Raw genomic sequence first — 13,254 nt, 5'->3', positions numbered from 1 at the left:
TTTTTTAATTTGGCAGCACTGGGTCTTAGCTGAGGCATGCAGGATCTTCAGTATTTGCTGTGGGATGCAGGATCTTTAGTTGCAGCATGTGAGATCTAGTTCCCTGAACAGCAGTCTTGTATATTTTAGCCACTGGAGCACCAGGGAAGTCCTTCCCATTTACTTTTTTTTTTTTTTTTTTTAAATATTATTTTATTAGTTGGAGGCCAATCACTTTACAACATTTCAGTGGGTTTTGTCATACATTGACATGAATCAGCCATATAGTTACATGTATTCCCCATCCCGATCCCCCCTCCCACCTCCCTCCCCACCCGACTCCTCAGGGTCCTCCCAGTGCACCAGGCCCGAGCACCCCCATTTACTTTTTAAATTTGGCCATGCTAGGTCTTCTTTGGGGCTCACAGGTTTTCTCTAGTTGCAGTGAGCAGGGGCTACTCATTGCAGTGGCTTCTTATTGTGGAGCACGGGCTCTAGGGCCCACCAGGTCAATAGTTGTGGCACACGGGTTTAGCTGCCCGCAGCATGTTGAACCTTCCCAGAGCAAAGATGGAACCCATGGCCCCCATATTGGCAGGCAAATTCCTAACCACCAGGGAAATCCCAGTCTTGCATCTTTGTTGTGGCATGTGGGCTTCTTAAGTTGTGGCACAGTCTTAGTTGCCCCATGGCATGTGGGATCTTAGTTCCCTGAGCAGGGATCAAACCTGGTTACCCTGCATCAGGGGGCAGATTCTTAACCACTCAACCACCAGGGAAGACCCCTCTTAAGAGTCAGCTCCACTGATCTGCCAGGCCATTGTAAATCCTTCCTTCTTTGAATCCTTAACACTCCCACTTTGAAGCATGTAATTTTTTTTTTTTTGAAGCATGTAATCTATTAAGGATTGATGTCTAGTTGTTTTGTAGAACTGGGAGCTTTTTAGTCCTCTGACTGCACCAGAATCCCTCACACCTTTAAGCAAACAGTGCTTAGTTCGTATCAGTTCAGTTCAGTCGTTCAGTCGTGTCCGACTCTTTGTGACTCCATGAATTGCAGCACACCAGGCCTCCCTGTCCATCACCAACTCCCGCAGTTTACCCAAACTCATGTCCATCGAGTCGGTGATGCCATCCAGCCATCTTATCCTCTGTCGGCCCCTTCTCCTCCTGCCCCCAATCCCTCCCAGCATCAGGGTCTTTTCCAGTGAGTCAACTCTTTGCATGAGGTGGCCAAAGTACTGGAGTTTCAGCTTCAACATCAGTCCCTCCAACGAACACCCAGGACTGATTTCCTTTAGGATGGACTGGTTGGATCTCCTTGCTATCCAAGGGACTCTTAAAAGTCTTCTCCAACACCACAGTTCAAAAACATCAATTCTTCGGCGCTCAGCTTTCTTCACAGTCCAACTCTCACATCCATACATGACTACTGGAAAAACCATAGCCTTGACTAGACGGACCTTTGCTGGCAAAGTAATGTCTCTGCTTTTTAATATGCTATCTAGGTTGCTCACAACTTTCCTTCCAAGGAATAAGCGTCTTTTAATTTCATGGCTGCAATCACCATCTGCAGTGATTTTGGAGCCCAAAAAAATAAAGTCTGATGCTGTTTCCACTGTTTCCCCATCCATTTCCCATGCAGTGATGGGACGAGATGCCATGATCTTAAGTTTTCTGAATGTTGAGCTTTAAGCCAACTTGTTCACTCTTTTTCACTTTCATCAAGAGGCTTTTTAGTTCCTCTTCACTTTCTGCCATAAGGGTGGTGTCACCTGCATATCTGAGGCATGTAAGTATCCATAAACACTTTTGACTCTAATTCCACTGCCTATCCTAAGCGGTTACATTAGAACATGGAATGCTCCTCTTCCATTACCGTTTTATTAGTGGACACTCTGATAGTTACTGGCCTACTCACTAAGTGTTAAATAATGAGGACACAAAATATATTTCTTTAATGTCTAAACTGGGCTTCCCTGGTGGCTCAGACAGTAAAGAATCTGCCTGCAATGCGGGAGACCCAGGTTTGATCCCTGGGTCAGGAAAATCCCCTGGAGAAGGGAATGGCTACCCACTCCAGTATTCTTCCCTGGAAAATTCCAAGGACAGAGGAGCCTGGTGAGCTACAGTCCATGAGGTTACAAAGTTGGACAGGACTGAGCAACTAACACTTTCACTTTTTCAATGTCTAAATTAAGTCCTCTCTACCTACCAACACCGATGCCTACTTAGAGTAGTGGAGATAAAAGCAATGACCTTCACATAAAAGATTATTCCTCATTCTCTCACATTTAGCTTATATACTTGAAATAACTTGAATTAACCCTTCATCAAGTGGCAAATGCAGTACTACTTTAAACATGTTTTTTTTCTGTCTTCTCATGAAGAGGTAAGCTCTTTTTTAAACAAAATTTTGCCTCATCCCTCTGCCTCTTCCCAGAGATGCTGGGGTCTCAAAGGGTCCCTCAGGCACCTGGAGGCAGCAGTTCACTCTGCACCCCACATCCTCCAATGGTGTGGCCAAAGACCAAGTGTCATTGGTCTACTGGCTCCAGGATGGGGACAGTGTTTGAGGTCAGGAATCAGCCAGGAGGTGCCTGGAACTGGGAACTCAGCTCACTGAAACAAGGGGGAGCCTCTTCGGCCGCTGGACACAGCACCTCCACCTCCCTCCTCGCCCCTCAGCCCTTTGAGCACTGAGGTAATCTCTTTGGATGAAGGGGCATTCCATGGCATGCTCCTGAGCACTTGACAAAGCTGTTCTGTACATGGCAGGCACTCAAAACTTTTTTCAATCAGTATTTCCCAGAATATAAAATCTCACAGTATTTTTCTCTTAAAATGACCTCTGTATAATGATTCCAAACATTTCTACCCACATACAGGTAAATAAAGGAAAGGCCCAATAAGTTGTTTAAAAGTTTTGTATTGTGTCATACAAACTGTCTTCAAAAACAAGTGCATAAGTGAAAAATTTTTCTTCCCTTTGCTCCCCAAACATTACAGTAGACCAATTCTTGCTAATAGATCACAAAGGTAAAACATTATGTCCCCTTTTGAATTCTAAACAGTTAATTCTAGACATCAGCTTCCAAATTTTGTAATTTACCAATCTGGTATGGACATAAACAATTCCAGTGCTTTTCAACTTATCTATCCCTGAATTTTTCTCTCTTCAAAGTTCCAGGCAGTAATTGATTTTAATGCCCTCAAATTAGATAAAGCTGACTATTTAGAGCTTATAAATTATTTACACTATACAATCACTAAGAATAGAACTATGACCTACACATTACATCCCTCTAACTACTTAGCACCATGAACAGAATTCTCAATACTAATTGATGGGCTGATTAATTCAATGATCAAATATATGACACTGATAGTCTTAAAAAAACTCATTTGTTATTTTTCTTATATACAACAGAAATTCCCTCCTGTCTTAAAGATTTTTTTTCTGGCAATATTCTCTGCTGCCTTGACTATCCTGAACTTCTTGCTTGATGCTAATAACAATTCCCTAGGTCATTAGTAATGAGAAGCTAAGGCATTAAACCTAATAGGCTCTAAGCTAGTTTAAATGTGAAACACTATTTATAGAATTGCACTGTACTTATCTTCTGTCATGGTTCTCCAAAGTGCTATGATTCCTTAAGATATTCCTGCACAGATTCAAATTCTGTATCTTTCAGTTTTGGATGGCTTGAGTACCATAAAACATGATTTATTTGGTAGCAAAAACACCTCCAGGAGTTTCAAAAGGGACTACTACTCAGCTAAAAAAGTTATTATCATCACTTTTCTTTAAACCTAGAACATATCCCATTGATTGGAAGGAAAAAACCCATCCTTCTGTTGGTAATAAAAATGGAAAACAGAATGTTGAGCTGTGTGCTTTTTAAAAGGTGCTACACAGTCATGTTCTTAAAGTGGTCACAAACACTGCTTCAGTGACATTTAATGTTCAACATATGCTACATTACTCTTAGCACTTTTGTACTTAATCTCCACGCACAAGTTCAGGTATCAAAATAATCCTGGTTCTAAAAGAACAAGCTCACCACCAATATTTAAAGCTGATTCTTCCCAAGAAGACAGGATAGTTTTTCCACTATGCAGTGATCAAAGTGGTATTCTCTTAGGCTAAGCTTTGTCAAGGCTCAGACAAAACCCTGAGGTGAACTTAGCAAGGTCCTTGTAAAGAAATCTTCAATGAGAAACTCAACACATGGGAATTTTAAAGCTTCAAGGCTGGCTCATTAAACAGAAATGCCACAGGCTTTCTTAGAACACTGAGTGATTGTCTATGTCAAGGAGGCACATACACAATTTTACTAACTCCTGATTAGTCTCTTCTGTATGGAAAATGCAGTCAGTCTGACGAAGGGCCTATAAAACATTCTGCCAGGCTTAGCTCTTTTAGAGAGCATGGAGAAGTGAGGGGCAAGCACTAGGAAGCAATTAATATAAGTGTATTGGTGAGTGCATCTCTGGGGAAAAAAATAAACCTGTACAAGGCAATGGCTATCCCAACCAAGTATTTAGATTAAACAAGAGTTTAGTAATCTAGTAATGGTTTCCAAAGTGTTTACCTTTGAAGGTAAAGAAAGGTAAAACCCTGAAGGAAGAGTAAAATAAACCTGTAGGAGAAAGAAAGCTTCATTACATTTTACTTGTTTGTTCTCATTCATCCCAGTGAATCTGGGTCAAATGTGTACTTCTTAGAAAAGACAGGCTCCTCTGGGGAGCACGGCTCTGATCCTACCTTTTTCTAGCCAAGTTCCTGCAAAAACATACAGCCTGATTTCCCCATTCTCATCACTATCTGCAACAGGAGTCAGTTCCATAGCTATCGGCTGAACTTTAGCACTGATCTCTGTAGAACTGATTTCCCGATATGATTTTTGTTCTGTCTCCAGGAAGCACAGCATGAATAAAAAAGACAGAAGTCCTTCCCTGAAGTCCTCCCTAGGAAAATGCAGTTGCGACTGCAAGAGTGCAGAACAGTGTATGGCAAAAAATTCCTCTTGTGAGCTTAGCCAAACACATATGATATACATATTCCCCTAGGCATAAAAAAGTTACGTTAATTATGTCAGCAACAGAATCCAAAACATTGGCAGATCAAATTCTAATGTGGCAAATTAAACAGTAGAAAGTGCTCCACTGGGTTAATAAAATCAGAATTAGCTAAGACACAATACTTTAAATACCACATCATTGAAATCTCCTAGTGGGCATGTCCCCTTCATCAGTTACTTTTAAAATAACGGTCATAACAGGAGAAAGAGCAAGCACCATGCTCACTAATGCAGGTTACTGGACTGCTCTGATTAAGCACTGCAGTTCACAGATAACACTTCATAGCTTTCCTTCAAGTTACTGAATCTTTCTTCTTCCGGAATGGTGACTTTAGCCTCTTCCATACACTGTTTTTGGGCTTAGATTTTTTCTCCATGGCCAGTACTGCCTCCTTTTCTTTCCTACGAATCTCCCGGACAAGGGCATGGAATACATCATCGATGTAGTAGCGGTATGCAGCAGATGTCTCAAAAAAAGGGCAGCTGAATTCTCGGGCCAAAGCCAATCCTTCTTCCTTGGTGACCTTTAAAAATGTAAACAACAACAACAAAAAAATAAAATAAAAATAAAAAAAATAAATAAAAAATAAAAATGTAAACAAGAGAATACTTATAGTGGTAATAGCATAGTGGAATTTCAGCTGAGCTATTTAAAATCCTAAAAGACAATATTGTTAAAGTGCTGCACTATGTCAACAAATCTGGAAAACTCAGCAGTGGCCACTGGACTAGAAAAGGTCAGTTTTCATTCCAATCCCAAAGAAAGGAAGTGACAAAGAATGTTCAAACTACCGTACAATTGTGCACATTTCACATGCTAGCAAGGTCATGCTTAAAATCCTTCAAGCTAGGCTTCAGCAGTACATGAACCAAGAACTTCCAGATGTACAAGCTGGATTTAGAAAAGGTAGAGGAACCAGAGATCAAACTGCCAACATCTGTTGAATCATAAAAAAAGCAAGTGAGTCCCAGAAAAACATCTACTTCTGCTTCACTGACCACGCTAAAGCCTTTTTGACTTTGCGGATCACAACAAACTGTGGAAAATTCTTTTTTTTTTTTTTTGAAAATTCTTAGAGACAGGAATACCAGACTACCTTACCTATCTCCTGAGAAACCTGTATGCAGATCAAGAAGCAACAGTTAGGACCTTACCTGGAACAATGAACTGGTTCAAAATTGGGAAAGAAGTATGACAAGGCTGTATACTATCACTCTATTTATTTAACTTATATGCGAAGTACATCAGCGAAATGCCAAACTGGATGAAGCACAAGCTGGAATTAAGACTGCCGGGAAAAAATATCAACCACTTCAGATATGCAAATGATACCACTCTAATGGCAGAAAGTGAAGAGGAACTAAAGAGCCTCCTGATGAAAGTCAAAGAGGGGAGAGAAAAAGCTGGCTTAAAACTCAACATTCAAAAAACTAAGATCATGGCATTTGCTTCCATCACTTCATGGCAAATAGATGGGGGAAAAGTGGAAACAGTGACAGATTTTATTTCTTGGGTTCCAAATTCACAGCAGTGACTTTAGTCATGAAATTGAAAGATGCTTGCTCCTCGGAAGGAAAGTTATGACAAGGCTAGACGACATATTAAAAAGCACAGACATCTCTTTGCCAATAAAAGTCTATATAGTTAAAGCTATGGTTTTTCTAGCGGTCATGTATGGATGTGAGAGTTGGACCATAAAGAAGGCTGGGCACTGAAGAATTGATGCTTTCCGACTGTGGTGCTGGAGAAGACTCTTGAGAGTCCCTTAGATAGCAAGGAAATCAAACCAGTCAAACCTAAAGGAAATCAACCCTGTATATTCACTGGAAAAGACCCTGATGCTGGGAAAGACTGAGGGCAGGACTGAAGACAGAGGATGAGATGGTTGGATGACATCACTGAAACTCGGTGGTTCGATGACTTTGAGCAAACTGGGAGATACTGAAGGGCAGGGAAGCCTGGTGTGCTGTAGTTCATGGGGTCGCAGTGTCAGACAAAACTCAGCAACTGAACAACAACAGCAGAAAATAATTACAACTGCTGCCCCAAAATGAGGGTAACAAGAAGAGACCTCTCCAACTCTGGAAATGTCTAAGCAGAGCAGAATGATATTTGTATTGCTGAGAGGCGGGATTATTTCACTTCTAAGACTCTTTCCATCTTCAAATTATGTGATTCTATTTCTAGTCTATTTAAAGGTAACTTTTTGGAACAGGGAATATTTATAGATGTCAAATATACAATCTTAACTTCCTCATACATTTCAAGAAAGTAAATCACAAGGCAGAGAGATGTTATAATTAAGCTACAATACTGAAAACCGTAAGAACCTGAAATCGACATATCAAATTATGAATATAACGAAATTTCTCCTACTTTTGGACAGTTAGCCATTTTCTAATTTTTTTGCTGCCACAAATAGCCTAGCAACAAATATTTTATATATAAATCCCTGAATAGATTATTCTGAAGAGGAAGCAACCAAGAAACATCATGAACTTAACTACTATCCAATTACTTCTAAAAATTCTGTACCATTCATTGCCTTCACTAGTGGTGATAAATATGCCCCTTTCACTACACCTTCATCTCTATACCAAAAAGCAAAATTTTAAACACTGCTGCTAATTTGAAGGGTATCACTCATTCTAAAATCCTCTACAATTTCTCTTCTTCTCCCTCTCCTGGGCTCATAATCCTCACCATCAGGAAGTATACCTTGAAGCCTAAGTTTCTCTTTTTGCAACATAAACAGACTTATTTCTGAGGTTTTAGGAAATGAAAATCCCATGATACCTTCATCTGTGCTTGTGCTCACTTGTGTCTGACTCTTTTCGACCTTTTGGACTATAGCCTGCTAGGCTCGTCCGTCCATGCAATTTTCCAGGCAAGAACACTTGAGTGGGTAGCCATGTCCTCCTCCAGGAGATCTCCCCAACCCAGGGATCGAACTCACGTCTCCTGTGTCTCCTGCATTGCAGATGGGTTCTTTACTGGCTGAGCCATCAGGGAAGTCCATGATGCCTCACTTAAAGTGTATCCTATTTGTCACCTGATTTGTCACCTGTGGATTTTGTCCTGTAAACTGATTCCTACAATCCAGATTTTACCCAAAATATTAGCAAGATATAGGGACGTTTTCCAGGCTAGGGAGAAGCTAATTTTAAATTTTCTTTTTTTTAAATTTTTTTTTTAAATTCTGAGCTCAGATCAAGTGTAGAAACCTTCATAGTTATATAAAGTTCTGCAGTAAAAACTTTTCATCATTGCTCAGAACTGATCAGCCTTTCATACATGTACACCCACAACCAACTCTCACTTACCCACCAATAAGCCCCTTAAATATCCTTTACACACACCTTTACACACACATACGCAAACACACACACACACACACCCCTTATTTTAAATTGTTTTGCTTCTCAGAACTACAGAGATCATGCATCAGGTACACTGGGTGGTCTTCTGATGCTCAGATTTGGCTACTTTCATCACTGATCCACTTTAGTAAGAGCAGATCTCAGAGAATTAAATTTTCATTTTAAGGCACAGAAATTTATAAACCAAGAAAACACAAATGACTAATCTCACAAGATTACATATAGCATTTTCTAGTCTATCCTCACCTGTCTTAGCTGCTTTAGGTCAGACTTGTTTCCCACAAGAACCACAGGAGTATCATCAGTACGTCGAACTCGATAAATAAGCTGTTTAAACTCCCGAACTTCATGGAAACTTCGACGATCGGTAATGGAGTAACAGATGATAAACCCTTCTCCTGCCCTCATATACTGATCCCGCATGGCTGTAAACTCTGCCTGGAGGGAAACAAGGGTCATTAGTGTAATGGTAACAACCCAAAACTATACACACTTTAGCTATTTAGTTCAGATCAAAGAGTGATGTTTGTTACCTGCTGTCCTGAGTCAGAGTGCATGAAAAATTAAAAGAAATGAACCAGTGATCTTCTCTGCATAAGTCTTTCCCTCCCCTTTACTAGCACGAAAAGGCCTTTACCCATAGCATTTTGAGATTTAATACCTGTCCAGCCGTATCCAAAATGTCCAGATTGGCAGGCTCATCATCAATACGGATCCGGATTTTATAAGCATCTTCTACAGGAAGGAAGAGAGGCAGTACTATCAACTCATAAATGCAGGAATAGGCAACCTTATTTTGAAATTCATCTTATGGAGAAGATTACACGCAAGTTTCTTTAAGTGCCCAGATGTTCAAAGGAAGCCCCTAAATCCATTCAGATACGTAAACTGGGTCTTCAACTAATTTTTTTCTTCCACATAAGCCATGACGTAAGTTTATTCATAGCTTAAACTTCTAAGACTTCACCTACAATTCTAACCTGAAAAAGAGCTCAGAGATTTTCTTTTTGAAAAATGTCAGGCCATAAAAGTAACTTTACCACTTATTAAATATATTAAACACTAAGCATTATATTAAGTGATGTATATATATATATATTAACTCATTCAATAGTGAAAATAATTCAATGAGGTGGTATTAACTCCATTTTACAGATTAAAAAAAAAAACAACTAAATGTTACAAAGTTCATTAATGATTTAACCAGAATCAAAACCAAGGGCTGCTTGACTTGACTCAAAAGTTTTATTTATAGTTCCTCCTCATTTTTAATACGGGAAAAAGAAAAATCAGAGTCTCCTAGAGAATCCATATAGCCAAAATTTCTCCTTTATGAGAGCCATTTCTTTTTGTATATTATTATGGTAATCTTGGAAAATACAGAAAAGTAAAAAAGAAAAGCCTCACTATTTCCACCATTCACACATTTGCTCCTTACACCCTGATGTACTTCCTCCAAACAGTTTTTCTTGAATCCCTGCTTCTGACTCTTCCTCAAAGATGAAGGGCCTACTAAACCAGTGATTTTCAAACTACAGGTCATGTATCCATCAGTATTTGTGAGCTGTGGATGAATTTAATGGGTTAGGACCAGCGTTGAAATAAACAAGGAGAAATCTAAAATGAAAAGAGGAAATACAAAAACATACTACGTATGTTACAAAAAGGTGTAACATATGTAGTGAGGTAAACAGTTTCATGGTATTTTAATTACATATACATATGTGCAAATGTATACTTATATGTGCATGTTACAATATATATATTTTCTTCTTAGATTTAGCAGTCAAAGTTTGCAACAAACTCGCACTAAATTAGAAAGTAAATGAGAAAAAAAAAAAAGAAAGTAAATGAGAGGCTTCTCCCTCCATGGGATTTTCCAGGCAAGAGTACTGGAGTGGGTTGCCATTTCCTTCTCCAGGGGATCTTCCCGACTCAGGGATTGAACACAGGTCTCCCGCACTGCAAGCAGAGGCTTTACCCTCTGAGCCACCAGGGAAGCACAATGAGAGCAGACACCCCTATCTTTTTGCTCACTACTGTAACCCCAGAGCCTAACACAGTGCTCGGCACGTAACTCAATAGGTAAAAGTATGTTATTGAATCAGATAATATTGTCAGAAGAGCAGCTGAGTGGGGGGGAGGGGAACTTTTTCAGGGGGTAAGTTTTTAGTTGTTTTTTTTTTTTGCGGGGGGCGGGGGTCCACCATGCTGCTTGCAGGATCGTAGTTCCCTGACCAGAGTTGGAACTTGCACCCCCTCGAATGGAAACACAGTCTTAACCACTGGACTGCACTGTCAGGAACGTCCCAGGAAAAGATATTTCTAAGTAAATTATCCTAAGCCCTAAATTAATTTTGTTCCTAGAATTCCCACCACAGTGTGAATTCATGAACAATGTTCTAAATTTAATATAGTACATGAAAAAATAAGAACTGTTTCTATTTTCCCCAAGCCACAAAAGCATCTACTATATAAAATGACCATATCCAAAGATGGGTTAGCACAGAACACTCATGGGCTTGACCCAATGGAAATTCTCCCGAGACCAAGGACCAAAACAGAGTCACCTCCTCAAAACATAAATATACAGCCGGGCTTCTGTGCCTCCCCATTCCCAAGTTTTCTATAATCCTAGGATGTAACTCCTAAAAATCAAACTTGTCTCCTTATGGTTCAGGAATAACAGTAATTTTTAAAAATTACTTTTTACTATGTTTTACTAATAACTGACCGTTAAGGACTGTGAAAGACATGAAGAGAGACCTTGCTATGTAATGAACTTGAGGTATAAGGAAGTAAATGAAGGGCTTCTCGTGGAACAAGTCAGTCCAGGCTCGGTTGTCTGGGTTGTAAAGAGTTCAGCAGGCTGGCTCTACTTGTTTTTCTGCTTCCTTTTGTGGAAGTTCAAACCAGCTGACTCATAGTTAGAGTCAGTCTCAAATCAGACCCTTAGAAAAATGCTAGCAAAAAGCTTCTGTTAAGTGGCCCTTAAATTTTTCTTTTAACCTGGCAATATGGTATACCAACCATAAAACTATAACAAAGTGTATCATTAATGTTCAATAAAAGACAGACTAAGATGGCAGATGTACATAAAGACAAGCTAGGAAAAAAGAAAATATTCATTTGCTAAGCAATCACTATGATACACTTATTAAATAAGTCTGTTTAGGCACCAAAAAAGGATCAAAATATAAATGGTTTAAAACTGTTTCAAAAAACTGACACAAAGAAACTTTTATGGGGTTTATTTGTAAAACATAAGCGATACTCTGACTTACCAATGGTAGGATCATGATCTTCTGGAAATCGGTGGCTAATGAACTGCATGGTCATGGCTTTAAAACAAGAAATGAAAGGTAAAATTCACACAAAGATGACCCATGGAAAGAACTGCTAAGTATCAACACTACATGCTAGCCAGTTGATTTGGGTGGAAGGCATTTGTTCTAAGTATTTTTCATTCTTACTTCTTGTAAGATGGAAGAAAAACGTCACCTACCACTTTTCCCTACACCACCAGCACCCAGCATCACTAGTTTATATTCTCGAGACAGCCCGGCAGGGCTGCTACAGCTACCAACTGGGCGAGTCCCAGAATCCATTGTCCTCTTGGAGAATCCCGGGCTGCCCCGAGGAAAAGGCACCTAGAATAAAAGAAGAAAATATTTAATCCAGGATGGAGGCACTCGTGACAACACTCCTAGTCAGTGCCCTGCTTTCCATAAGCTGGTCTATGACTCTGCTCCCTTTCTGGCGGCCGTGAAAGAAATCCTTCACCATCACCTTCCCTCCCGGACAGCTCAGTCTTATGACTTATCACAGGTTTTCCGTATTATTACATTTTCCAGAAAGGGTAGAGACGAAGAAAACTTGAATTTTTCAAACTGGGATACAGCAGGAAGGAGCCCAGTAAGAAAGTTGAGGTTTGAGGACCAAAGGAACACCTCCCCTTAGGCCGCAAGGGTCCTCTCACGCCAGCGGTACCCGGAGGTTCCGCCCCCTCCCCATTCCTCTCTACGGCCCCCCTCCCCCAGCTGCATCTCCGGCCCGCCTTCAGGCCCTCCACCCTTCCGTTTCAGGTGCCAGCCTTCTCCTGCTGCTCTTACCGGTCGGAAGTGGAAGGCCTCGGCCGGTCTAATCACCTACTTCGTCCTCCTCACTCGCGCCGAGGATCCGACACTGACCTGTGACCCCTCCCGCAGCCGGGAAAGATGGCGCCAGCAGCGCCCGCGTCCCGACCGGAGGGGCGGGGCGGCCCCGTGACGCCCGCAGCTGGCCACACCCCCTCCGGGGAGGGCCCTCTTCCCTCCAGGTCCTCAAACCTAGTTCCGCGCCTCACTGCTAAGGGCCCTGGGGGGGGGCACAGTACCAAACTTAGGACATGCCCACAAAGGCGTTAAAACAATTAACAACTTACCCAGTACTGTATATGATATACAAAAAATTGGCCAAATATAATGAGTAAACAAAGGAAACGGGCACCCACCAAATCCTCCCCAAAACAGGACCAAAACTTGATCTAGTTTAAGGCTTAAGAGCAGAAAAAGAAAAATTCCCCCAAACAAACAAGAGCGATGATTTGGGTTCTTAAGTGACTTGAGACAATCAGGTCTCAAAGCCAACTAGTTAGATTAATCAGATTTCTGCACATAGTTTAAGCAAATGTTAAGTGAAATATTTAGAATTTTTAACGAATATAATGCCTTCCCACAGGAAATGATAATTCAAGAGTTTTTAGGTGGCCTTAAACACAGCACTGATTAAGGAGTTATCAACTATATTCACCTGTAGGTAGCAAAAACAA

At 40.6% G+C, this 13,254-nt stretch overlaps 1 protein-coding gene and 2 non-coding genes across 4 annotated transcripts; all 3 read right to left on the bottom strand.

The window, feature by feature from the left end:
- Window positions 1-2,892: 2,892 nt before the first annotated feature.
- Window positions 2,893-12,701, bottom strand: RIT1 (Ras like without CAAX 1). 2 transcript variants are annotated; one of them, XM_065902379.1, is made up of 6 exons: window positions 12,557-12,701; window positions 11,950-12,094; window positions 11,729-11,785; window positions 9,106-9,179; window positions 8,691-8,882; window positions 2,893-5,587 (listed from the first exon to the last, which is right to left on the bottom strand). In XM_065902379.1, exons 2-6 carry the CDS (start codon window positions 12,050-12,052, stop codon window positions 5,357-5,359), a joined length of 657 nt encoding a protein of 218 aa, XP_065758451.1. In that variant the 5' UTR covers window positions 12,053-12,094; window positions 12,557-12,701; the 3' UTR covers window positions 2,893-5,356. The 2 variants fall into 2 exon arrangements, with proteins under 2 accessions (XP_065758451.1, XP_065758453.1); XM_065902381.1 differs by lacking the exon at window positions 12,557-12,701 and adding an exon at window positions 12,290-12,438.
- On the bottom strand, window positions 8,265-8,336 carry LOC136156452 (small nucleolar RNA U2-30). Its single transcript, XR_010661004.1, has one exon. It is a non-coding gene; the product is annotated as a small nucleolar RNA U2-30 (small nucleolar RNA).
- Window positions 8,485-8,564, bottom strand: LOC136156457 (small nucleolar RNA U2-19). Its single transcript, XR_010661007.1, has one exon. It is a non-coding gene; the product is annotated as a small nucleolar RNA U2-19 (small nucleolar RNA).
- Window positions 12,702-13,254: the final 553 nt, after the last annotated feature.

This window comes from Muntiacus reevesi, chromosome 1, assembly GCF_963930625.1.
Source record: "Muntiacus reevesi chromosome 1, mMunRee1.1, whole genome shotgun sequence".
Lineage (NCBI taxonomy): Eukaryota > Metazoa > Chordata > Mammalia > Artiodactyla > Cervidae > Muntiacus > Muntiacus reevesi.
The sequence above is the reverse complement of the archived record's forward strand: the minus strand, read 5'-3'. Positions and strand labels throughout refer to the sequence as shown.

Coding starts and splice junctions, on each gene's coding strand:
- RIT1 (XM_065902379.1), bottom strand. CDS start 12,052: ATGGATTCTGGGACTCGCCCAGTTGGTAGCTGTAGCAGCCCTGCCGGG. Junction 11,786..11,949: donor TGGTGGTGTAGGGAAAAGTG/GTAGGTGACGTT, acceptor CTTGTTTTAAAG/CCATGACCATGCAGTTCATT. Junction 8,883..9,105: donor TTTTGGATACGGCTGGACAG/GTATTAAATCTC, acceptor GTTTCCCTCCAG/GCAGAGTTTACAGCCATGCG.